The 25,673-nt window shown below is 57.8% G+C and overlaps 1 protein-coding gene across 6 annotated transcripts in view; it reads right to left on the bottom strand.

Annotated features, from left to right (window-relative positions):
* Nucleotides 1-25,673, bottom strand: part of ABCC6 (ATP binding cassette subfamily C member 6) — a 50,370-nt gene that overhangs the window by 13,939 nt on the left and 10,758 nt on the right. For 4 of the 6 annotated variants that reach the window (XM_058286375.2, XM_058286378.2, XM_058286379.2 and 1 more), the window contains exons 8-24: nt 23,578-23,781; nt 22,611-22,788; nt 20,393-20,554; nt 17,367-17,459; nt 15,890-16,093; nt 14,396-14,542; nt 13,564-13,651; nt 12,698-12,773; nt 10,582-10,708; nt 10,210-10,386; nt 8,046-8,213; nt 7,440-7,614; nt 6,059-6,134; nt 4,501-4,621; nt 2,961-3,168; nt 926-1,236; nt 560-697 (exon numbers count right to left, since the gene is read on the bottom strand). In XM_058286375.2, coding sequence (XP_058142358.1) covers nt 560-697; nt 926-1,236; nt 2,961-3,168; nt 4,501-4,621; nt 6,059-6,134; nt 7,440-7,614; nt 8,046-8,213; nt 10,210-10,386; nt 10,582-10,708; nt 12,698-12,773; nt 13,564-13,651; nt 14,396-14,542; nt 15,890-16,093; nt 17,367-17,459; nt 20,393-20,554; nt 22,611-22,788; nt 23,578-23,781 — 2,653 coding nt within the window. The remainder of the gene's footprint in view (nt 1-559; nt 698-925; nt 1,237-2,960; nt 3,169-4,500; nt 4,622-6,058; nt 6,135-7,439; nt 7,615-8,045; nt 8,214-10,209; nt 10,387-10,581; nt 10,709-12,697; nt 12,774-13,563; nt 13,652-14,395; nt 14,543-15,889; nt 16,094-17,366; nt 17,460-20,392; nt 20,555-22,610; nt 22,789-23,577; nt 23,782-25,673) is intronic. The other 2 variants (XM_058286376.2, XM_058286377.2) reach the window with 2 other exon arrangements.

Raw genomic sequence — 25,673 nt, 5'->3', positions numbered from 1 at the left:
CCATGGTTTTTGTCTGATTACCATGTTTTCCCTATTCTACTTCCCGTTTCCTGGGGAGGAGTTCTGTCAGTCCTGGCACCTGAGCATGGATGTAGTCACATGGCCCAGCCTAGTTAGAATACATTATCCCTTTGGCCACTCAGATGAGATTGGGTGGGCACATGACCCATAAAGGGCCAATCGGAATCCTCCCTGGGGGGGCACATGACCCATAAAGGGCCAATCGGAATCCTCCCTGGGGGGGCACATGACCCATAAAGGGCCAATCGGAATCCTCCCTGGGGTTGCTCCATGAACGTGAAGCTTGAGAAGATCTTTGTGCTGGGATTGCTAAGGTGGGCTGGGGGCGGCCGGTGGCCCTGCCCCCGGACAGGGCGTGTGCCCAGCTAAGCCAGTGGTTCCCACGTGTGAGCGTGCGTGGCAGTTACCAGGAGGGTCTGTAAAGGCTGTCGGGCGACACGTCCAGCACGTCTGGGTCAGGAGGTTTGGGTGGGGCCTGAGAATCTGCGTTTCTAACACACTCCCAGGTGACGCTGAAGCCGCTGGCCCAGGGACCTACCCTGAGCTGCGACGTGGAGAGACAGACTCCAGGTCCCCTGCGCCCTATGGGCATAAGCCACGGCCCTCTTAAGTTCATCTGAGTCGGCCCCAGCCCCCGGTCTCCAAGACCTTGTGTGCCTTCTTGATTTCTGAGTAACTGGAGAAGAGGAAATAGGCCTGAGCATCAGCAGCAGGGCAAAGGAGCAGATAATAAAAAGAACGTTGACATAAATGAGCCAGAGACCGGAGTCGGTGTTGGAAGCAGACTGCGGTGCCTCCGCGCCTGGGGCGTCCTCTGGGGTCCCCGGGGGGCCAGCCGGGTGGGATCTCTTAGAGGCCTGTCCAAACACAGGGGCCCCAGGAGCCTCCCTGTCCTTCGCCCTACCTGAAACCCAGCGTAGAGGAGCAGCAGCGGCAGGATGACCGCGATGGCCAGGGGCGTGGCCACCGCCACCACCAGGCTGGCCTCCAGGAGTCCGAACGCGTAGGTCAGCAGGGCCTGGAGCTTGTCGGGGATGTCCACGTCCACCACGTCCGTCTCCTTGGAGAAGCGGTTCAGCAGGTTCCCGACCGGGGTCTGCTCGAAGAAGCCGACGGGCGACCGCGCCACGTCCCACAGGAGCCTCCGGAAGAGCAGGCTGGACGCCCGGGCGCCCCCCAGCAGCACCACGGCCATGGAGGCGAACAGTCCCACGGCTGGCGAGGGGGAGGGCAGGTCGGAGCACGAGGGCCTGAGACCCTCGGGGCCCGCCGCTGGGGCCTCGGGCAGGTCTCCCCCAGCCCCAGGGTGGCCGCCTCGTGGTTTGGCCACCCCGGGTACCCCTTGGAGGAACCACCCTGTCTCTCAAGGGTGCGGCCAACTCCACCCGTTGGCTCCGGGGTGGGACGAATTCCGAACCACTGCTGTTGGTTCAGGGATGGACCCCTGACCCAAGCTGGGCCCGTGAGCGTGAGGCCTGGGACACTGCTACAACTTTGGGGAGGGAGGGGCTCTCTTTGACGACGTGGCCACGCTGGAGCTGTGGGATACCCTCTTGTAAGGAAGGGCCTGCCTGGACAGGATGTGATTACAGAGGAAGGAAATGAAGCAAATTCTAATAGCTTCGTGTGAACCCCTGGATCCAGCTGTACCTGAAGCTATGAACTCCAGTTACATGAGCCGACAAATTCTCTTGTTGGTTAAACCAAAAGATGACAGGGCACTAATCGCCCTCTCTGAGTGCCAGTCTCCCAGTCTTTAGAATGGGGACAGTGAAGACCTGCCCTGACCTATCACATGAGGGAGGGATGGGAAAGAATTTCAAGAGCATAACGAACGTGCCACCCAGTGGGTCCTGGAGTTGACTCACAGGCTCGCTGACTGGGACAATTCACTTCCTAATTCCTCTTGATCAAGTCACAGCTCCCCCGAGGGCCCCCCGTTCACACAGTTCTGGGGACTCCTAGGACTAGAAGCGCTCAGGCCTGATGGGCCCACTTTACAGAAGAGGACACAGCCCCACGTCTCGGTGACGTGGCCAAGACCCCAGGGACGGGGGCGGACTGCAGAGCACTGAAAACAGGGAAACCACCTCTAAAAGGTGAGGCTACAGCCACACACCCGCCCCCACCACCGCCTCAGCCGGACCACCGGTTAAAGGACAGGAAGAGCCAGGGGTTAGGGCCGGGGCGGGGGGGGGCGGGCAGGGCACCACGGGGGGTCGTGTGTGGGCTCCCCGATCGTGGTGGTGGGTACGTGAACTTACACGGGTGATAAACTTGCACAGAGCTAAACACACAGTGACTTGCAAGGACAGGTCAAGGGCAAGTACAACTGGTGACCTCTGACTGCATCATTTCAATGCCCTGGTGGGGACGGTCTATCGTTTTGCAAAATGCTCCCAGGCCAAATGTCTGAGAGGGCTGCATTTTTTTCTTTTTTGAGGCTACAATTATTTCAATTAAATTTCAATAATAAAGAGGGGGGAAACGTGCTGGTGCGGGGGGTGGGGGTGGGTAGCAATACATCTGTTAGGCAGGAGTCTGGCTCCACCCTGCGGTTTGGGCTGGGGTGGTGTTGGCGGGGGGGGGGGGGGGGGGGGGGGGGGTAGCCAGCGGGCGGCCCTGGGGGCTGCTCTCTGCCTGGTGGACAGGCGGAGTCCAGCCAATCTGCAGGACGGTCCCCACCTAAGAGCTCAGCTGCTCCAACAGCTGGGGCCCAGAATCTGCATTTGAGACGCCCCCCCCCCCCCCGGCCTCTGTGTGTCCGATGAGGCTGGGAGAGACTCTGAGGGTTCCAGAAAAGGAAGGTGGGCCCAGCCCCCCATTCTCCCCAGGACGTGTCGCACCCATGTGCAGGGAGGGCAGGGGAGCCAGGACGGGGGAAGCCCGGGGAGAGAGCACGCCTCGGGGGGCCAGGAGAATGGGGGGGGAGTGCACACCTTGCAGGCAGCCGAGGAGCCCGAAGACCCAGCCACGCAGGGCGGCGTGGGCCTGCCGCCCGCCCACGACGGGGTCGTCCGCCCACAGGCTCAGCCAGTAGCCGCGGCAGAAGGAGGCCACTTGCTGGGCCAGGAAGAGGAAGAGCGCGTAGAGGCAGAGCGGGGCGCCCACGGCCCGCAGGTAGGACAGGTACATGGAGGCCTTTACCTGCGGCACACGGGGAGCTGGCAGCGGAGGGCGGCCCCGCGGGAGGGCCGGGGCGGTGCCCAGGGAGACTCCCGAACGGGGCACACCCTGCAGGACCCCAGCCAGGAGCACTGGGAGACCCCCCTCTGTGAACCCCCAGTGGGCCAGCAAGGTGGGCCATGACGGGCTGTGGGTTTCCTGGTTTGGGAGTGATTAATTGAACACCTACTATGGGAAAGGTTTGGGCCAGGCCTTTTAGCCATGCGTTCTCTAACCTCACATTAAAACTCCCCGTTTTACAGATAAGGAAACTGAGGCACAGAGAGGTTAAGTGACTTGCTTAAGGTCCTGCTCTTACGAATCTGAAGTTCTCCACCCAGCCTGCGCCAGAAGGCACTTTTAAAAACCTCCGTCTGATCCCATCTTGCCGTTGCATGACTTTCTCCAGCTCTTAGAAGAAATTCCAAATTCCTCGCCCACCTGTCTGACTCTACCTGCCACCTGCCAGCCTCACTGCAGCCCATCCTCTCCTCTGGCACGCCAAGCTCCTTCCCACCTCGGAGCCTCTGCTCCTGCTCTTCCCTCTGCCTGGAACACTGTTCCCTGCTCTTTCCACCACTGGGTCCTTTGCATCCTTCAGGGTTCCGCTCAGATGTCGGCTCTCCAGACCACTCTCAGCAGCCCCATCTAATCTCTGTCTTCCTCTCTAATCTCTGGCATCTGATATTACCTTACACCTTAGCCTAATTGATGTCTGTCTCCCTCCTCCAGCATGCAATCCCCACCATGGATGAGACTTTGCCTGGCACATAGTAGGTGCTCTGTAAATGTTTACTGGGTGGGTGAGCAGATGGTGGATGGGCGGATGTGTGGGATGGGTGGGGGGATGGGGGAATGGGGGCATAGGATGGATAGGCAGGTGGGTGGAAGGATATGTGAATGGGTGGGTGGGTAGGTGGGTGGGTAGAATGGATGGGTGAGTGGGTAGGTGGGTAGGTGTGTGGGTAGGATGGATGGTGAATGGGTGGATGGATAAGGCAGCAAAAAAAGAGAAGAGAAAGAGTACAAGCTTCAGCTTCAGACTGACCTACTGGAGTCCCAGTTGGGCCACTTACTAGCACGAGGACATAGGCGAGTCTCTTAACCCTTTAAGAGCTCGGTTCTTCACCTCTAGAGGGAGTTATCGCCATCTGTTTTCAGAGTGGCTGTGAGGATTCAGAACTATGAAGTGCCCAGAATCTCACTGGCATATAGTAGGTGCTCAGTAAAAGCGGGTTCCCTTCCCCGTGCTGTCTGGGGTCTCTGGGGTGGCAGCAACAGTGGGTGGGGAGGGAAGGCGCAGGGGGTGGTTACCCTGCCGTACGGCATGCTGTCCCCTCCCGTCGGCTGGCCTGTTCCCTCAGGGTCCTCGAGGGTGGCCCCTGACTGAGTCTTTGAGGTGGTGCTGTCCCTTCCAGGGACTGACCCCAGGGACCTGTCGATGAGAGGAAATGAAGACAATTCAGTGTCTCTCCCTCTGCCCAGCCCTCGTGACACGCACAGACCCTGAGCTTCGGGGACAATCTCCACTCCGCGGTCGTCGCTCACAGCACCTGAGCCCCGACCACACGCCACGGCCCTTGCTCCGGGGTGCCGAGCTAGAAGCCACCCATCGCTCTCCCAACGCCACTGCACGGACTGAGCCTCTTAGCCCAACTTTGAAACTGGGTTTTCAGAGCTTCGCTTTTGTCCCGAGCTTTGCAGCAGTCACTTTGCCCCTGCTGTTGACCCACAGGCTTGTCAGCCCAGCTTTGCAGAAGACCAATTTTGCATAATTCAGATTCTGAAGATTTCTTAAATGTTCCTTTTCATCGGTGGGCGAGGGGGTTTTCTCTTCCTAAATATAGATTGCCATCTTCAAACTGTGTGACCCTGGGCAACTGACTTAACCTCTGTGCTTCAGTTTGCTTAGCTGTAAAATGGGGATAATCTCTCTACCTACCTACCTAGTACCTTTATAGCATCAATCGATCAGTCAGTCCTTCATTTATCATCTCTCAATCTAGCCATCAGTCTGTTTATAAGCTATCATCTGCCTCTATCAATCTATCTACCCACCTAACTGTCATTTATCAATTATCTGTCTATTCAATTATGTGTCTGTCTAATTTTAGGACGATTGTATCCTGTGAGGACAAGCAGGATTGCCCAGTGCCTGGCCCAGGAGAGCTCTCAGGGGGGCTAGCTGGGAGGGGGCAGGAGCAGCTGGGCCCAAACTCAACTTTCTCCAGAGACGGAAGCCTCCAGGGTCTCCCCACCCTGCCTCCAACATAGAGCTCTTGAGCAAAACTCCGCTGGCACCCAGGGGAACAGCTGTTCTCTGTTTTACAAGGCCACCTTCCAGAGGAAACGGGAGCAGCAGGTGGGGATGCCTCCGCTGCAGCCAGCCCTACTGCAGTGAGTCCGGCTGTGCCCGGGGACCCCCAGCCTGTGGGCTCCAGCCAGCACCGAGTGAGACCGCGGGTGTGGACAAACTCTGCCCAGCGTGCCCATCGAAGCAGGCACAGCAGGGCCGGGCCGCCGTCAGCTGGGCTGGGGCTCCTGCTCTGGGACCGGGCCTGCCCCACCCCGGCAATGAGACAACTCCCACACACCGTCCGGGGCCCCCTTTTAGGCACACATCTGACCCGGCGGGCAAATGAGTCCCTCTGTGTGAACTGTACATTTGGGGACTTAATCATGTCGGCCACTTGATGTTTGGCTTGCATTTGGCAAATTAACTCACAACCGAGCTCCGTGGTGGGTATTCAGCAGGTACTCAGCCTGTCATCGCTCTGGCTGCCCCCCACCTGCCTGAGATGCAGGTGGTCACACAGCGGGCTCCGCGCACCGTCCCCTGGGCCCACCCCCCTCACCTCCATGCTGAACTGACCTCTCTGGCTCGCGTTCAGGCCTCCCGCCTCCAGCAGAGCCTCTGGGGTCCTCGGCACCGGCCGCAGGTTCTGCTTCTGCAAGGTCAAGGGTATCCCGTCACACGACAGGGGTCAGTGCCGCACGGTTCGCAGCCTTTGACCCTCTGGCTGAGACTTGGACCTCTCTGAGCATCTGTTTCTTCTCACCGGGCTCCTGCCACCTCGCCAGCATCCTGTCTCAAACCTCCCTGGGTTCTTCCAGGAATATCATTCATTCATTCATTCATTTAATGAATATAATTGAGCCTTTGCTACTAACTTGGCGTTGGAAAGCCAGCAGTGAACACTGTACAAAGTTCAACTGCTCCTGTTTCCCCAACACCCTTGCTCAAGCGGTTCCTTGTGTCTGGAAAGCTCTTCCCCAGCTAAATCCCACCCAAACTCAGGTGCCTGCCCTCCAGAAAGCCCCTGCCCCACCCCAAGCTGGGCTCTATCTTCAGACTCCAGGACAGTGACATGGTAAATCTGTCTGCTTAGGGTTTGGATTTGGATGGGCTGGTGCTCAGATGTTTTCAGAAAGGGCAGAGTCTGGGTTTGGGGGAGCCCAGAGGGGAGTCCTGGCTCTGCCACGGAGGGGCAGTATATAACCTTGGCGATTAAAAACACATTCTCAGGATTCAAGTTCAAATCCCAGCACTGCCACTTTCAAGCCATGTGACCTTGGGCAGTTCCTTAACTCCTCGGCCTCACAGTTCTTCCTCATCTGTAAAATGGAGATGATTACTCGACCTCATAGGGGAATTGTGACGATTAGATAAACTAACACACATGGAGTCCTGTCCGCTGTTGCTTTTCACGTACGGTGTGTGGGCTTGGCGTGAGTGCTTTCCTTCCACCACGGCACCGTTCTCGGAGCCGGCGTTGTGTCTGGATTATGAGAAGCCCTTGCTGGCGTGCAGCAGGTCTTCTGGTCTCTAGGGGACCAAATGCCCGTCCTGCACCTTCCAGCCAGCAGTCAAGAGCATAGACTCTGGAGGCCAACACACCCAAGTTCAAGTCTTGGCTCCATCCCTCGGACTTTGGGCAAATGATTTAACGCTCCTTGCCCCCGTTTGCTCATCTGCCAAATGGCAGCATAATTGCCCTCACACCCTCGGAGTGTTATAAGGATCCCTGAGTATAGGTGAGTATAGGCGCTCTTAGCCCAGCCCCGGCTGACAGAGGTGCCACTGGCTCTTATTGGGGTGATAGGATGGATGGCCTCTGGGGAGAGCCTTCTCCTTCCAGGCCGGAGCCGGCCGGAGGGAGGTGCCCAGAGCACGCTCATGGCAGCGGGGCCTCGGGGGGCCCCTCCCGAAGCGTGGCAGGAACCAGGCACAGAGAATCAGCAAAGCCCAGTACCTCCTTCTCCTCTTTCTCCTGGCTGTCTAGCCCGACCCAGAAGGTCCGCCAGGGCCCCCTTCCTGTGCAGAAGCTCCTGGTAGGAACCCATCTCTGCGATGGCCCCATCTGCCAGCACCGCAATCCGATCGGCCTGGGGCAGGACATGGCGCGCGTGGGTCACGAGAATCCGTGTCTGGGCAGGGAAGGGGTGCAAGTTACACTCAAAGTGCTTGACCAGCCTTCCAGAGCTGGGGGCGAGGCAAGGGGTCCCTGGGCTCAGAGTCGGGGAGACAGGTGTCTTGGCAGGCTCCCCCTCCTGTGCTCTTGCCTCCTTCTTGAAAACAGCATGCCCCAAATTGAGGGGTTCTGTCAACCTGGGTCTCAAAACAAGAAGACATATGGAGCTCAGCCGAACCTGGCCCACACCCCGGGGAGGTGGTAAGCAACAAATCACTGACTGTTGTTGTAAGCCACAGAGGTGTTGGGCTTATTTGTTATGTAGCACTGTCACAGCCAAAGCTGACCCATACAACGAGGAAAGCTGGACTTCAGAAGGGAGGTGGTGAGATAGATCAGGATTAGGACTGGACTACAAGGGCTTCCTCTGTCCTTTTCCAATCTCACCGTTCCCTGGAGCAGCCCATCAGGGCCGATGACCCGGCTGAAGACCTGTTGGCCGACATGGGCATCCAGGGCTGCCAGGGGGTCATCCAGCAGGTACACAGCAGCCTTCCTGTACACGGCCCGGGCCAGGCTCAGCCGCTGCTTCTGGCCCCCGGAGAGATTCATGCCCTGCGGTCACAAGAGAGGGACAGGGACCCCGGTCGACATCTGCGGGTGACGCTGGTGCCACCAGGCCCGTGGAGGCCAGAGGCAACTCCGAGCACCACAGTGAGGTGCAGCTCACTGTGTCTGTCCTCTGGGGCCACCTCCCAGCTTTAAACACCTGTTCTCAAGCCAGGTGCCCTCTGGCCTCCACCCACCTCTCTCCTCCCATTCCAGCCAAGCTTTCTAGGGGAGGGGGCTACACGCTCCAAGGCTACTTCCTCCCCTCCCACTCCTCTGTCCCCGTCAGGCCAGCTTCTGTTCCCAGCACTCCACCGAACCCGCCTTCACCGTGGACACCAGCCACTTCCTGGTTCTGAATCCAGTGGTTGCTTTTCAGTCCTTGTTTTCATTCACTCGTTCAACTAATATTTACTGCACGTCTCCAGTAGCCCCAGCAGCAACAAACAAAAGTGACCAATTGTTTTTATAAGACTATTGCGATAAACAAGATCAAGTTCCTGTTCTCACGGATCTTTTGTTCTGATGAGGGTGGGGGTGGGAGACAACCAAATGAACAAACAAAATACATGGGCTATCAAACAAAGTGCTATGAGGAATAATAAAGCAGGGTCGGGTGGCGGGTGTACTGGAATGGGCAGGGCTGCTGCGTTGGGTAAGGCTGTCAGGAAGGCCCCTCCACTAAGGTGACAGGATCCAAGTGGATGAGACGGGGGAGGAGCTCGTGCAGCCCTAGGGAAGAGCTTTCCACGCAGAAGGCACAGCAGGTGCAAAGGCCCTGAGGTGGAGCATGGGGTGTTCCCAGAGCACCACAGAGACCCACGTGGCTGGAGTGGAGGGAGAAAGGGGAGCGGGACAGGAAGATGGGGTGGGAGAGATAACAGGTCATGCGCCAGGCCATGGGGAGCCCCGGCTGGTGACTGTCGGGACTTGGGGAGACCCTGGAGGCTTTTGAGCAGAGGAGGGATGTGATCCGACCAGTGCTTTAAAATAATCCCCCTGACTCACTGTGCTTGGACTGTAGGGGGTGAGGCTTAAAATAGGGAGGCCATGAGGGCGGCCACTGCCCCACGGAGAGGACAGCACCTTCCCGCGTGTGCCCTCACAGGATCTGCTGACAGATTAGACATGGGTGTAAGAGAAAGAGGATCCGAGGCAGACGCCGAGGTTTGGGCACTGCACCGTTGGGGGACGAGGGAGGTCTCGGGAGGTCAGACCTTTGCTCTGGGACGTGTCCCAGCAGGGGGGATTTTAGGAGGCACCGGGCGCCCTCTTCTTTTGAAACCCGCTTTTCTTGGCCTCCACGACATTCTCGTCCCGATTTCCCTCTGACCTCCCTGGATGCACCTTCTCAGTCATTTTCTGGCTCCTTCTGCCCTCGGCCCACACGGGACCCCCCAAACCCCCTCCCTCTCCTCTCCCTGCACCCCTAACTTTAACTGCCATGTTTCCACTGAAAATTCCCCAGCCCAGGGGTTGGCAAACTTTTTCTAGAAAGGGCTATATTTTGTGGGCTGTGCGGTCTTTGTTGCAAAGACTCAATCTGCAGTTGTAGTACAAATTCAGCCACAGGCAAAATATGTACCTGATGGGCGTGGCTGTGTTCCAATAAAACTTTATTTACAAAAACAAGCTGAAGGCCAGCTTTGGCCTAGGGATCTCCACTTGCCAACCCAAAGCCCCAGATGCATAGATAACCTGTTTATTCCACCCAGATCCTTGGATGAGGCCCAGAGAGGGCAAGCAGTTTGGCCAAGTTCCCCCAGCAAGACAGGGCAGAGCGGGAGAGAAGCTGCTCGCCGCCAGTCGGGGCCACGCCCCTCTGCCTCTTTCCCTGTCTCTATGTTCAGTCATTCGTTCCTTAATAATTGTTTCCTGAGCACCTACCTTGCCTTTCCCTGCCGCCCTGCTGCCGCTCGGCCCATGGGTTGGGCAGCGAGTGGGCCCTGCTGCAATGCCTCCCTGCCCGGAAGGGCCTCCCAAGGCGACCCCGAGAGCCCACCTGTTCCCCGATTTGGGTGTGGACTCCTGCAGGGAGGCCGCCCACGTCGGGCCACAGGGCGCAGGCCTGCAGGACCCGCTGCAGCCACGGCCAGTCCAGCTCCTTCCCGAAGCACACGTTGTCCAGCACGGAGGCGTTCTGCACCCAGGCCTCCTGCGGCACGTAAGCCACCGGCCCCTAAGACACAGCTTGGCCATTAGACGGCCCACGGGGACCACGGCGGGAGCAGCTTAGAGGGGACGGGGACCCTTAGCGGCAGGTGGGGAGGGGGCGGGGGAGGGGCCTGGCTGTGGGGGCAGGAGCAGGGAAGGGAGGGGGAGGTTTCAGGGTGGGGGGCAATTCTCACAGGCAGGCAGGGAGCAAGTGTCTCACCTTGATGCTCACACTCCCCTCCACCTTTGACAGCTCCCCGAGGAGGGCGGAGAGCAGGGAGGACTTCCCGGCCCCCACTGGGCCGACGACCGCCAGCAGACAGCCCTGGGGCACGGTGAGGGTGATCCTGGCGACACAGCAGGGGGGACGCGTCCCTGGGTGGGCCTGGCCTGAGACTGGCACGATGGGTGAACCCCACACTGAGCCAGCCCTTCCTGCTGACGGCTGATGCGGGAGGAAGCCAGGAGGCCCTGGGGCGCAGCTGGTCCCCTCGTCGGCCTGACCTGGCCCTCCGAGCAGTGCCCCCTGCCCTGCATCTGCCCCCCCACACCACATGCACGTGTGCACACTTGCACGCACATACATGCACATGGGTACGTACGTGTGCATATACGAGTACACACTCCACTGTACCTGTGCACACACACTCACACGCCTGCATGCACGAGTGCGCGCACACCCAGAGCTCAATGTGGCCGGAGGGCTTAGCCTGCATCAGCTCCTGGCCAGCTCGTTGCAACAGGCTTCTCGTTGCTCTGCCTGCTTCTGCCCTCGCCCCCAGGCCCTGCCCACAGGCGATTCTCCCCCCAGAAAAACCAATGAAAACCTGAGTCAGATTATACTGCGCCCCTGTATTCCAAAAATAACTTCCACTTCCCTTGGGATAAAAGCCGAAGCCCTGGCAATCACCGAGGACCAGCCTCTGCCCTCCCCTTCCTCCATCAGTTCTCTGATCCCATCTCCTCCTCCTCTGCCTGTGGCTGCCCTGCCTCGGCCACACTGACCCCCTTGCTGTCTCCTGAACACACGAACCCAGGGCTCTCAATCGAGAGTGATTTTGGCAATGTCTGGAGACATTCTTGGTTGTCCCAACTTGGGGGGAGGGTGCTCCTGGCATCTAGCGGGTGGAGGCCAGGAGGCTGCTAAACATCCTGGACTGCAGGGTTCACAGCCGCACGCCCCCCACAGAGAACTGTCCAGAACGCAGGAGAGGCAAGACTGGGAAGCCCTGTTTTGGCACACACCTGCCGCAGGACCTTTGCACTTGCTGTTGCCCCTGCCTAGAAAGCTCTTGCTGCAGGCCCCTCTAAGTCTTACTTCAATATGATCTCGGCTTAAATGTCAGGCTTACTCCCATCTCCTGTTCTAGAAGGGCTCTCCCTCCACTCAATCCTTCCTCAAAGCCCTGCTCGGTGTCTTACCCTGATTTCCTACTTGTGCCCTCCCCTCACTGGAGTGTCAGCCCCAGGAGAGCAGGGTCCTTATCCAGCTGGCTGCTCACTATACCCCAGTGCCCAGAACAGGGCCTGGCACATACTAAGTGCTCAATAAATACCGTGGCATAAGCAAATGATAATCCACATGAATGCCACCCAGGGTATTTTCTTTCCCTTCTTAGCGAGTTTTGGGGCCAGCAAGAATTTTCTGCCATAAAGACCCAGCCAAAGAGTTGGAGGCTGGAGGAAAGTGGATTTGGCTCAATGGATAGAGCATCCGCCTACCACATGGGAGGTCTAGGGTTCAAACCCAGGGCCTCCTGACCCATGTGATGAACTGGCCCATGCGCAGTGCTGATGCGCGCAAGGAGTGCCGTGCCACACAGGAGTGTCCCCTGAGTAGGGGAGCCCCTGCTTCCGGGTGCCGCTGACAAGAATACAAGTGGACACAGAAGAACACAGCGAATGCACACAGAGAGCAGACAACAGGGGAGGGGGAGAGAAATAAATAAAAAATAAATCTTTGAGGAAAAAAAAGAGCTGGGGGCTGGAAGTGACAATGCCCTGGGGACTGACACGGGACAGAGAGGCCTGGGCACAGGCTGGCGGCCTCAGCCAGGCCTCCCTGGGCATCGTCTCGGGCAGCCTGGGGAGCAGAGGGGGCCTCTCTTCCCTGATGGGGGAGGCTCAAGGGCCATCTCTTCCGCATGAACTTTCGTTTTCCCAAGACTTGCTCCACCAAACTTGGGGGCCTGGGACGCGCCCTGCAGATCAGCAGCCCAGCCTGACCTCCCCTGCCTGCCCCGGGTTTCCGGCACCACCTCTCCCAGAGGAAGCCGTGAGATCCCCACACAGCTCCCCGAAAACCCGAGGAGAGTTAGGGGGGCGCTGTTCTGTACCTCTGGAGGCAGGGAGGGCTTTCCCGGGACCAGGCGAAGGTGCCGTTGCGGACAGTGATACCAGCCTCCCCTGCAGCTGCGGGGAATAAAAGGCCAGTTACAGCAAAGACGCCCCCCCCCCCCCAGGGCCAGCCCCCCAGTGGCAGCAGGAAATCTCCTGACCAGGGAAGGAACTGCCCTGCTACTCACTCGCATGCTGTGCGACCCTGGGCCGGTCTCTTTCCCTCCCTGGTGCATGATTTATAATTCAGGGGTCCACGACCCACAGCACAGGGGCCAAGTCTGGCCCACTGCCTAGTTTTGTAAGTGAAATTTTACTGGCACTCATTCACATATTGGGTGTGGCTGCTTTGACAGAGTCGAGTCACTGTGACAGAGCGAGCCCACCAAGCCAGGACATTGACTATCATTGCCCTTGATAGAAAAAAGCTTGTGACTCTGACTAGCTAAGACCCAACCAGGGGCCCCTTCGCGAGTGACAGCTGGTGTCATTAACCTCACTTGGACAACAGGCGGGAACTGGGACTTTGATCTCCCCGTGTCCCCGTGTCGCTCCATCTGTACGATGAGGCAAGGGGCCAGATGCGTGACTCTCACCAGACGAACCCAAACCAAATAAATGGAAGCCCTGGGGGTGGCGCCCGAGTACTGGGGGCTTAAAAACCTCCCCGTGGTTCTAACGGGGCAGCCATGGTCTCCAGGGCACGGTTGCCCGGTTAAATGTGCATTTCAGAGGCACCACCAAGGGCTTCCGGCAGCCCCGCGGGTCTCCCCGCAGCTGGGAGGCTGGCTCTGCGGCGGCGGCCTGGGGTCGCGCGGCCAGCGTCCCCCACACCCGCCCTCCCGCGCCGCCCCGCTGAGCTCACGGCATCTGAAGGGCATGGAGACCACGGCACCAGGGTCCACTTCTTCCAGGCAGAGGAAGGCGGCCAGGCGGTCAAAGGACACCCGGGCCTGGGGAAACCAAAGCTCCAGGTCACCGATGCCGGAAGAGGGAGGAACTCGGGCCTCGGGTGTTGGCGGCCCAAGGGCGTGGGGAAAGCTTCCGGTCTACCACGTGCAATGCATGTGCAAGGCATTCGCGCAGTGTCCTGGGTTACGGGAAGACGAGGCCCATTGCAGTGATGCGATGGCGGTGGTTCGGGCCATCGGCTCGTTCCTAATTAGCATCATTGGAACCACCAAGCTGCCTTTTTGCAGGCTCTTTTTCTAAGAGCATCATCAGGTCATTAAAGAAATAACTCCAAACTTCATCCACCTCCCTCCTTCTTCCTACCACCCAAATGCCATCTCTGATGATTAAAGAAGCAGCAATTAAAATTTGCATGACTCAGTTATGCAACCATTTACTTATTCCCATAATGCCCATTTAAAAAGAGCGGAAATACAATTGCTCTGTGTACAAGGGGGCCGGGAATGAAGTCTTGCATGTGAATCGATGAGTGCGTATTTCAAGGATGTTGGCCGAGGTCGCCATATTGCCTCCTGGACAAAGGTTCTCTCTTTTCTGACATCTTGTCCCTATCCTCTCTGCCCATCCCCTTGCTTGCCCCAATTCTCTGGCCCCTTTGCCTGCTCCGTGTCATTGCCCCCCTCTTATGCCTCCTCTGCTGACAGGGGGCACAGGGTGGATGGAGTCCAGGCACAGCCTATACTCCTGGAGGGCTCTTCCAAGATGGCGCCCCCTTCTCGTCTTACCTGGACAACGGAGTGGATGGAAAACGGCAGGAAGGCCTGGGCTTTGTTGAGGATGTTGAGAACCGTGAGGGTCACAAAGGCTTTCTCTGCATCCATGGCATTCTCCTCGGCCACCAGGGTATGGACGGCAAACACAACCAGTGCGACCTGGGTGCAACACATGGCAGGGGGAAGGGGACGGTGAGGCTGCCTCTGCAGCAGTGGGATGAGGCCAGGAAGCCTGGGTGAGCTGCTGTGTCGACAGTGGTCCTTGCAGCCAAGCACGCAACGCCAGAATGGGTTCCCCTCTGCAGAGACATCTCCCCAGATTGCGTCTCCCCACAGTCCTCATGCCTCAGCCATAAAGGCATGCAGTTCTCTCTTAATGTGTAAGAGGGAGGTGAGGAGGGGGAGTGGAAGTGCCGTCCCCCGGTTGCAGGCATCTGAAACACTTGGTTTCAGGCTTTGGGGGACGTTGCAGTTTTAGACCTTGGTGACGTCTTTATGGGCCTAGACACGGGTGAGACTTGTGATTCTAGAATCCCTCAGAAGACGATGCTCAGGTGTCAGCGGCAACGGAGAGCTCTGGGTGTTGGTGGTGGTTGTTGTTCTTGTGTCACCTGGGGATAGTTTGGCACTAGGTGTTGGCTCTGTTTTGGTTCTAGGTGTCACGTGGGGATGATGGTCACTTGGTTTGATAGTGACTGTTACTTGGTGTGATGGTCACTTGGTTTGACAGTGGGGTGGTCCCTTGGTGCGAAGGTCACCTGGTGTCATGATCATTTGGTGTGAGCGTGTGATGGGCTCTTCTAGTGATGGCTGCTTGGTGTCACGGTCACCAGGCCTGGTGGTGAGCCCGTGAGCCCGTTTGGTGGAGCGCCCTTGGCTCTGTGTGTCAGCTGAGTTGGTGATGCCTGACAGGCTAGCGGTGCCCCTGTGGCTCTAGATCCTGGAGGAAATTGGCAGTGCCCATTCTTGAGTGTTGGTCGAAGAGCGGGATTTTATGCCGGGAGCAGGGCTGGGTCACTAAAGGTCTGCGAGCGAGGGCACGGCTGCAGCCCAGCGGTGCCCACAGAGCTTCGTGGCTGCCATCTGTGCTGTCAGTCTGAGACGGGGAGGACAGACACCTCGTCCTGTGGGGGGCCTCTGAGCCCTCTGGCAGCCAGTACCAGGGAAGCTGCAGTTCCTGGTGATTCCGGCTCTGCAGGCCCCCGCACCTGTGACCTCCCCATGTCAGAAGAAAAGCCTCCCAGGTGCCTGGAGCTCGCTGGAGAAGTGCCAGGCCCTCGTGGCCACGGCCACCTTCACAGGAGTGCTGCGAGGGACCAGCTAACCCGGGGGACGGCCGCACCCGCGAGAGAGGACAGGCTCCAGCCTGGCGGCTGTTGGACGGGTCCGCGGCGGGGCTCCCAGGAGCGAGGGGCCGTCGCCAGGTCCTGGGGGCTCCGCGGCATCACCCCGCCTCCCGCAGTCCCTCCCCCACGCCCCGCGCTGCAGAAAGAGGGGAGGCGTCACCAGAAACGTGGACGCTTGGAAGGACACCAGAGACACGGAGAAGAGGAGGCCGGAGGTCCTGAGGGCGCCCAGCTCCCGGCGGCGGCTCTGCAGGACCCTGTCCAGGAAGGCTTCCTCCCAGCCGTGGAACTTGATGAGCTTCGCGTGCCTCAGGATGGAGCTGGTGAGGCGCGCCCGGGCGTCCTTCTGCCTCATCTGCTCTTCCTGGGACCAGGGAGGGGGGACACACGTTACCCCGCCCCACGCCCACCCCGGCAGGTCCTGCTGCTTCTGCCTCAGGCCCGTCCCCAAGCAGCCTCTCTGTCCCCAGGGTCCTGGCCCAAGCCAGGTGGGGGGGCAGGAGGGGAAGGTGAAGGGGACAGCTCAGACCCGGGTCCAGGGGACAGCACGGCCAGGAGGGGGTCTAGGTGGCCAGTGTGCTAGGGCAGGGGGTGGGGGGTGGGCAGGACAAGCAGAGGGGCCGGTTCCCCCGTGTCTCCCCAGGGGAGGGGCGCTGCCAGGGGCTCATAGAAGAGCCGGGTGGGAGGCTGGAGAGAGAGTCCAGGCCAGAGGTGGACAGGGGCCTGGGGAGTCAGGGGAAGAGGAGGCCACGGCCTGACCCCCTTCCCTTTCTTGCCTTCCATCTCTTCCTCCTTTCTTTCCTTCTTTTCTCCTTTCCTTTCTTCCTTCCTCCCTCCTCCCCCCTTCTCTTCCTTCCCCAACTCACCAATACGTATCGAGCACCTTCCCCGTGCCAAGCCCTGTTCTAAATGCTTGTCTACATCCCTGCCGCGCGTACCTTCCAGGCTAATGAGGGAGAGGTGAACCCCACGGCAGGTGAGCGAATGCGGGGTGCCCCAGAGGAAACAGCGGAGCTGCCAGGGCGGAGGGCGGGCGGGACTCGCTGGCAGCAGGTGGCCGGGCGGGGGCGAGGGAGGGGGGCGCGGGGGCATCTGGAGCCAAGAGCAGAGCCCTGAGGTGGGAGCACATCTGGCAGTTTGAGGGCTGGGAGGGGCCGGGGGGGTTGTGCAGTGAGAAGGGGGAGAGGGCAGGAGGCGATGGGGCCGGCCACGGCCTCCTGGGCCATGGCAGGGGGCCGCCTTGGGGTCCGAGCGGGGAGGGACGCCACCTGTCCTCTCACAGGTTCCCCCTGGCTGGTGGGCGTGGGGGTGAGGGGCAGAAGCAGGAATCAGCCGGGAGGCCCCTGCCACGTCCAGGCGAGCGAGGGGCCGGCTCAGAGTGGGGCGCATTTGGACGGTGTCCCAGCCGGAGTGTGAAGAGATGTCAGAGGGGCCCCGTGGTGTGTGACTTGAGCAATCGGAAATGCCCCAGCCCCCGAGACGGGGTGACGTGGGCGCAGGTCTGAGTGGTGGAGAAGCCGTGAAGCGGGAGAGACACCCTGCAAGGGCCAGCCCGGGCCCCCGCTCCCCAGTGCCTCCCTGCACCCCTACCTCCTGGGCTGCTCCAGGCAGCACTTCCCTTCCTCCCATCACCAAACCTGATGGTGCTTCCTCTTCTTGGTGATGAAGAAATTCAGAGGGAGGAGGCTCAGGAAGACGGCAACAGCGGTGAGGGCAGAGGGTCCTAGAAGCTGGAGATGGGAGGGGGCAGGAGCCCGGCTGGAGACCCTGGGGCTCAGGCAGGGGTGCTGAAACGGGGCTGCCACCAGGCCTGCTGAAAATGGGGTCCTCCTCCGTCAGGAGCAGGCACGGCCTCCCAGTGGGGGATCTTATTTTCAAGGCTGGTCACACATCCGGATGGGTGGGGTGGGAGGTGTCCCCAACCAGAAGAGTGCAGTTGAGACCTCTGAATCAGGACCTGGGTTCAAATCCTGGCCCTGCCCCTGACTGGCATGGCCTCGGGCAAGTTCCTTCCCCACTTCCTCCCTCGAGCCGCAGTGTCCTCATCTGTGAAGTGGGAATGGAGCTGTTCCCACCGCTGAGAGTAAGAGCTCGTGTCACAGGATCCACTATCATCCTAGGCTTCATTTCACCCTTGACTAGGGGCCAGATTTAGCCAATAAACATACAGGATGCCCAGTTAAATTTGAATTTCAGATAAGTAGCAAATAGGTTTTGAGTATAAGTATGCCCCATGTGATATTTGGGATATATTTATACTAAAAAATTATTCCACTTTCTGAAATTCCATATTTAACAATCCCCGAGCAGCCTTGTGATTTTGGGATAGTCCATTTCCCTCTCCGCTTTTGTTTTTTTTTAACCTGGGAAACGCAGAGGTGGTGAGTAGAATAAGTCATTTTTAAGTTCCTCTCAAGCTGACTTTTGGAGATTCCTCCAGAGGTCGTGTGGGCCCATTCTCCAAATGACCTCTGACCCTGCTTCAGCCTGTGGGCCTCGGTTTCCCCTCTCAGCCCTCAGGAAAGACTGCCTTCTAATCGGAATTCAGCCACCTATTTTATTGTATTTATGCGGCACTGGCGCCACCAAGTGGCGACATGGAGAAGCGTCCAGAAGGCAAACACCAACCCAAAGGCAGGCTTGGAAAAAATACTCAAGGAAATGTCAACACAACACGTTAAACTCTTTGCCTCTGGCAAAAACGGCAGCATTTGGCTGTAACATCCCCACTATCCACCCCTCCATAACCGGGTTCTCACAATGACCCTGTAATGCCAAGGACAGTCTGATTTTTATCAGCCTGGATCACGGAGCTGCTTGCTCCACTGCCCTGCATTTTCCCAAGTGTATTTCCTCCCTTCCTCTCTTTCTTCCTAATAATAACAGCCAGTCTTTATTTACTGCAAGCCAGACCCTGTTTGAAGTGCCTTACGTGCACTTGCTGAGCACCGACTGTATGCTTACACCCTGGGATCCAGCGTGAGCAAGTCAGAAAAGGTCCAGACCCCACTTCCTACAGGGCGGTGGCAGCAGTAGTAGAGGCGCAATAACAACAGTAACAGCCATTATGTGGCATGGCGGAGTCCTCAAAACTCATTCACGACCATTATTTCATTGCTTGCCCTTCCCAGGGACTGAAGAACTATGGCCCACGAGCCACATCCCATCGGCTGTTTTTGTATAGCCCGTGAGCTGCACAGAAATTCTAAGGGGCTTTTTCATTTTTAAAAGGTTGGGAAAAATCAAAGGAGAAATCATATTTTGTGACATGTGACAATGGTATGAAACTCAAACTTCACCATCCTCTCATCCAGCTTTCCTGGGGCACAGCCACTCCTCTTCACTCATATTTTTGTCTGTGGCTGCTTCTGAGCTGCCAGGACGGTGCTGAGTAGTTGGGACAGAGACCCCAGGGTCCCCTACACCCCGGCTCCCTATTATCTGGCCCTTTGTGGAAGAGTTTGCCGAGCCGGGCACCACTGCAGAAGCAGGGCTGGAGTAAAAGCTTCAGGAGGTCATGAGAATTAACCGCCCCCCCCCTGCACAATTTATAATAATACTAGCAAATATCTGGAGAGTAAAACTGTGTGCTGGGCATTGTTTTATGTGCTTTATGTGTTTTAACTCATTAAATCTTTCAGTGACACTAAGGCTGTGGTACAACTGTTCATTATTATCCCTGTTTTAAAGATGAGGAAACTGAAGCACAGTACGTTTAAGGTTTTTCAAACAGTTAAATGGTAAAAGTAGGATTCAAAACCTAGCAGCTCAGTAAAAGGGTCTGCATTCTTAATTAAGAAAAAAAAAAGAAAATCCTCTTGTGGCAGTTTGATGTGGTTATGAATTCCAAAAATAGATATTGGATTATGTTTGTAATCTGATCTGTACTTGGCGATGATTGAGATAGAGGGCATGGCAAAGAACAGAGTTGAGGGTTTCTGATGTTGGAGTTTGATGCTGAAGCTGGAGCCCCAGGGAAAGAGACAGAGCCGTTCACCTCACAGTCTACAGCTGACCTTGTAGAGGAAACAGAGGAGCTGAGCCCAGAGGAGCCCAGGAAGCCTGAACCCTTGCAGACGTCAGCAGCCATCTTGCTCCAACACATGGAAATAGACTTTGGTGAGGGAAGTAACTTATGCTTTATGGCCTAGTAACTGCAAGCTCCTGACCCAAATAAATACCCTTTATAAAAACTAAGCAATTTCTGGTATTTTGCATCAGCACCTCTTTGGCTAATACACCTCCGCCACAAAATAAATGTGAGGCAGTTGGGCAAAGTTCAGATTTTTTGTTTGATGACAACTTTCTGCTTTTTAGAAAATTAGATACAAATTCATCGCCCTAACAGTTTCTCTTTCTGTTTGCTGTTGTTGGTAGAGGTAGCCTCACTTTCCTGGTATGTTCAGTTCATGCTTAATTATGCCTGTTGGGCAACCAATACTGCACCCACAGAGGGTTGATGCCGTCCTCATCATCAACTGCACCCTGACATGACAGGCGAGGAAACTGAGGCCCAGGGAGGGTAAGCATTTTGCCCAAGGTCACATGCAAGGTCATCCCCTACTCGGCCTTTCCCCATGTACAGTCCGCCACACGCAGACGGAGATGGGATGAAGGAGGAGGAGGAAGAGAATCCAGCACAACCGCCCCCTCTGCCCCGCACCTGCCAGAGGAAGACGAAGCAGATGATGATCCAGACGAGAGGCAGCCACAGCCCGTTGAGGAAGAAGATGCTGTCCATCAGCCGCTGCACGTCCACGGACACCAGGTTGACCACGTCCCCCACCGCGCTGGCCTTCCTGGAGCTGCTGGACAGAGCCAGGACCTGGGCAGGGCAGGGCAGGAGACCTGAAGTCGGAGGTGCAGGGGAGAGGAGCCCCTGTGAGCCCCATCCCCACGTCTGTCAAGTGGGCTAGAAAACTCTCCGTGGCCAGCCTCCCAGTGCCATTGTGAGACTTGAGGGCTAGGACAGGGGTGACAATGCTCCCCAATCCCTAAGGCACTGGCGCTATGATGACTTAAAAGACAATACAGGGAAAACGGACTTGGCCCAGTGGTTAGGGCGTCCGTCTACCACATGGGAGGTCCAAGGTTCAAACCCCTGGCCTCCTTGACCCGCGTGGAGCTGGCCCATGCGCAGTGCTGATGCACGCAAGGAGTGCCCTGCCACACAGGGGTGTCCCCCGCGTAGGGGAGCCCCACGCGCAAGGAGTGCGCCCCGTAAGGAGAGCCGCCCAGCGCGAAAGATAGTGCAGCCTGCCCAGGAATGGCTCCGCCCACACTTCCTGTGCTGCTGACGACAACAGAAGCGGACAAAGAAACAAGACACAGCAAATAGACACAGACAACAGACAACCGGGGGAGGGGCGGTGGAATTAAATAAATAATACATCTTTAAAAAAAAAAAAAGACAATATAACACTGGGCCAGTGACGGCGGCTGAGTTGGTTTGAAGCTGGACGCACCCCAGCAATGTCTGGGCGTGACGTTGCCCCATTCCTTTGGGCGTGGACCCGTTGTAAGCAGGCTCCTTGGGTGAGCAGGATCTTGAGATGTGCCCCACCTCACTCGGGTGGATCTTAATCCTCCTACTGGAGTCCTTTATAAGAAAACGAAATTCAGAGAGAGAGAGAGCGAGAAAACCATGGAAGCAAGAAGCTGGAAGCAACGAAACCCGGAAGAGGAGGGAGAGCCCGCCACGTGTCTTGCCACGCGACAAAGGGGTCCAGCCTTCAGCAAGAAGGTGTTGTCTTGATGGGACAGATTCACGGCCTCGGAACTTTAAGCTTGTAAGCTAATAAACTCCCACCGTAAAAGCCAACCCATTTCTGGTGTGCTGCTTTCAGCAGCCCGGCAGACTAGAACGGTGGCGACCGTCATCATTCGCTGAGCGCTAACGATGTCCCCAACCCTGTGCTACGTTTAGTTTCACCCTTTCTTGTGACGTTCACAAGCACCCAAGGCAGGCACTGCCGGATTTCATTAAACCCAAAGTGCCATTGGTAAGAGGCTCTGTATTTTGTACCCCTGAAGAGGAAAACTCCCGTCAGCTCGTCAGGGCCTTGAGGCCTGGCAGGTGCACTCTTCCTCCAGGCTCACCTGACACAGACCCACGGACAGCCGCACACCCAGCTCCCGCGCAGGGGCCACGGGTCAGGGCAGGCCGGCGGGGCGCAGGCCGGCGGGGCCCAGGGGAGACGCCCACACAGGCCCCCAGGAGCTCTCCTTTTTGTCCCCCTTTCCCAGGGGCAGCTTAAGTGCGAGAGAGACGGCTGTGGGGTCTGCGCTGGCTCGCATGTGGGTACCCACAGGCCTCCAGGGGACAAGAGTCACTTTCCTCGGGGGCAGCCCAAAGCTCTGGCTTCCCACCAGCTGTTTATAACCCAATGACAGAACTTCCAGCCTGGGTGCAATTCGCCTACCAGTCAGGGGTCGTTTTTACTACAAGCATCGTCTGGCAAACCCAGCTGACGGCCCACTTTTATCTCGTTTTCACAGAGTCAGAAAGAAGAGTGGGAAGAGTGCCCTGGCAGTGGGAACAGCAGGTGCAAAGGCCCTGAGGTGGGAGGGCGCTTGGCACATTTGAGGAAGCAGAGGATGACCCGTGTGGCTGAGAGGGGGGTGGACGAGGGAGAAGGAGGCATGTGAGGGGACAAGTTCAGAGAGGTATCCAGGGGTCGGATCACACAAGGCCTGATGGAATAACCAAGAAGGTTAGACTGCAGTGTGAGCGACCACGGGTAAGTAATGAATGAGTGTGTTCTCAGCCACCGCAGTCCCTAACGGCTCATGATGTGACCCTTGCGGGCTGGGACATTTGTTTATAAGTTGGGGCTGCAGGGAGAGAGGAAAAGGCCTGGGCCGCTCCTCCTCGAGCTCACCTTTCTGTACACCAGGCCAGTGATGGCCGTTCGCAGCCTTATCTGCAGCACTTTCATTCTGTACACGTGCTGCTGCTCAAACAGCGTTTGCAGGCAGGCGGAGAGGAACATCAGCGCCGCAAGGAAATAGCCCTTCCAGGCGGGGGCCTTGGGATCGCCAATGAACTCCAGAAAAAGGCTGGCAGGGTGGGGGGGAGAGAGGGAAGTCACAGCACGGAGGAGGAGGAGGAGCCCAAGGCTGCTACCGTTCCCCCAGCCTGGTCAAGGGTGGAGGGGCCCTCTGGTAGATCATTTGCAAAGAAAGGGATGCAATTATTCTACTTCCTGCACACCCGTTTGCAAGGTGAATTTGCAGCTCGCCCCACCAAGTGGTGGAGTTTTTGCTCCCACGCCTTGAACCTGGGCTGGCTGTGAGACCGGCTTTGGCTGGTAGAATACAGCGGAGGTGAGACTGAGCCAGTTCCAAGCCCAGGTCTCGGGAGTGCATGCAGCTTCCGCCATCTCTTGGAATTTAGCAAGGCCGCCGTATGAACACAGGGTCTTTTGGAGGATGGGAGGCCACAGGGACACTGGCCATCCCGGCCGAGACCCTCCTAGATCAGCCCGTCTCCAGCCTCCCCAGCAGCCGACTGTAGCCGCATGAGTGGACCCAGCCGAGGCCCGAAGAACCAGCTGTGCCCAGCCCCAAAGTCTGATCCATATTATCCAGAGCTAAAAAAATCTGTGTCTGTGGTTTTAAGCCACTAGCTTTCGGGGCGGTTTGTTACACAGCAAAAACTAACTGATACAATCAGGTTAGAGTTAACTCCTTTTCCCTCCTTAAGATCAGTTACTTTCTCATTTATTTTTTTTTCTTCCTCTGCATCCTCCTCACCCATCCTCTGATGCCCTGCTTGGAAGGAGGTTTGAAGACCCCTGCTGTTAAGGGGCCACCCACCTTAGGAAGGCACCCGAGGCTTGAACCCACCTGAGGAGCTTGGGGACAGTGAATCTGAAGGCATCACCGATGACAAGGCTGAGGGTCCCCAGCAAGAAGGTGACGCGGGACACCTGCCAGATGGCCCTGAGCAGCGGGCCCCTCTGGCTCCCTTCTTGCCGCAGGAAGGCCTCGGTCTCCGGCACCTCGGGGCCAGCGCCCCCTTTCCTTTTAGATGCCTTTGCCTTGAGGTGCCTTCGGGAAGAAGAGAAATCGGCTCAGCGTCTTTTGTCCCTTCTCACAGCAGTGGCGGCTGACTTGCCAGCAGCAGGACCGGCTACTAAGGGGGATGGTTTTTAGGGAATCAGCCTTGTTTCCCCCTTGTCCTTCCTTATCGCCCAGGGAATCCGCTTTAGAGACGACCAGCGGGGGCTGCAGGGGTGGGGCAGGAGGGTGGCTCCGATGCTGTACGGGTGGTGATGGGAACGATGGTCTACTGCCGGGCACCCCTTATTCCTTCATTTCGCCGATGAGGGAAACTGAGGCTCAGAGGGGTGTCCAAGGTCACGCAGCTAAGAAGGGGCAGGAGTGGGATTTGAACCCACGTCTGTGACTCTGCTCCAGAGCCCATGAACTTTGGGGTCCACCAGGCTGCCTCTGTGGGGTGCAGAACAGCCCCCCGAGCCAGCCAGCCCTTAGCTGCCGGCATGTAAAGGCAGGGGTCGGTTCTGAATCGTGGCCGAGCCCGTGGGTGCAGGCCCTGCGCTTCTGGGTTAATCCACAGACAGACGCTTAGGCAGCCCCGACACAGGAGGACCCCAGGCTGTGGGAGCAGCGCAACAGTGAGGGAGGGAGAGCAGCAGGTGGGAGAAGCCAGGGCCCTTCCAGAGGCGCCCGGCCAGCAGGGAGGCTGCGGGCGAAGCTGCCGACAGCTCCACGCCCTGCGTGGCCTCCACCACGCCGGTCCCTCCGTGCGCCTCTGTGTCCTCGTGGGTCAATGGAGGGGGCTGGTCCCGCTCCGAGTCCCTTCTGGCTCTGACACGCTCTGGGCTTCTTAGTAAGGTCAGCGCCCATTTGCAGAGCTGGGAGGCCAGCGGGTGCCGCCATCAGCTCTCTACACGCGGGAGCTCATGGGAGCCTCGGGACTGCCTTGTGGGTGGGATCATCAGGGGCCCCGATTTGCCGAGGAGAAGACCGAGGCTCTGAGAGGTGGTGTCAGCTGCCCAAGGTCACACGGCAAGGGCACTGGAGCCCAGGTCTCCATTCATGGTTCATGGGGTGCCTCTTTGTGCACCAGGGACTCCCCACTAAAAAAAAAAAAATAAAGATGGAAGGAAGGGAAGGTGGGAGGGAGGGATGGAGGGAGAAAGGGAGGAAGGAAGGGAGGGAGGGAGGGAGGAGGGGAGGGAGGGAGGCAGGCAGGCAGGCAGGCAGTCTGGCTTAGTGAGCTCAGGTGGCCAGACTCTCAGTGACCGGGCCAAGGTCACGGCGCTCATCCCGGCCCAGTTTGGAGTTTGGTTTGGCATCCACGGACTGTTGTGGCTCAGCCTCGGTCACCGAGGGGGGCATGGCCTGCTGCTCACAGACTTTTTGGTATTTGGGTCTCAAGTGGCAAAAGAATGTCCCCTCCTGACAGGGGCTGTCCCTGATCACCCTCCCCACTGGACCCCGCTGTTTAACGCCCTGCTTTCACAGCCACGTCACTCTTGTTTTGTTATTTGTCTTGTTTGAACTCCATGTGGGAATTCTGAGTCAGCGTTACAGCCCACAGGCCCTGTAGCCAACTTCCTCTTTTCCACGTCAAGCCCACCTTCCATCAAGGATGTGTTTTAGATTGCTGTCTGGCCTCTGGTCATTTAGTGCAGCACTAGCAAATTCAAATGACCGCGGGGTAAAGCCAAGGGTGTGAATGAGTAGTGTGGGCTGGGTATAAGCTGGGGGATACAAAAGGGAGTAGTGAGGACTGCGGCAAACTGAAGTTGCCTATGCCCTGTCCAATGGGGCAGCCTCTATCAGAGCCGACTTCCTGCTGCCAGGCAGGGACATGGCCCAGGGCTGCAGATTTACTTAAAGAGAAGCCAGAATCCAAAATCCAGATTTTCATGTGAAACCTCTGAAGTTTTAAATGTTGGCAACAGAGTATAAAA

Source organism: Dasypus novemcinctus, chromosome 23 (assembly GCF_030445035.2).
Source record: "Dasypus novemcinctus isolate mDasNov1 chromosome 23, mDasNov1.1.hap2, whole genome shotgun sequence".
Classification (NCBI taxonomy): domain Eukaryota; kingdom Metazoa; phylum Chordata; class Mammalia; order Cingulata; family Dasypodidae; genus Dasypus; species Dasypus novemcinctus.
This window is presented reverse-complemented; position numbering and strand designations above follow the sequence as displayed.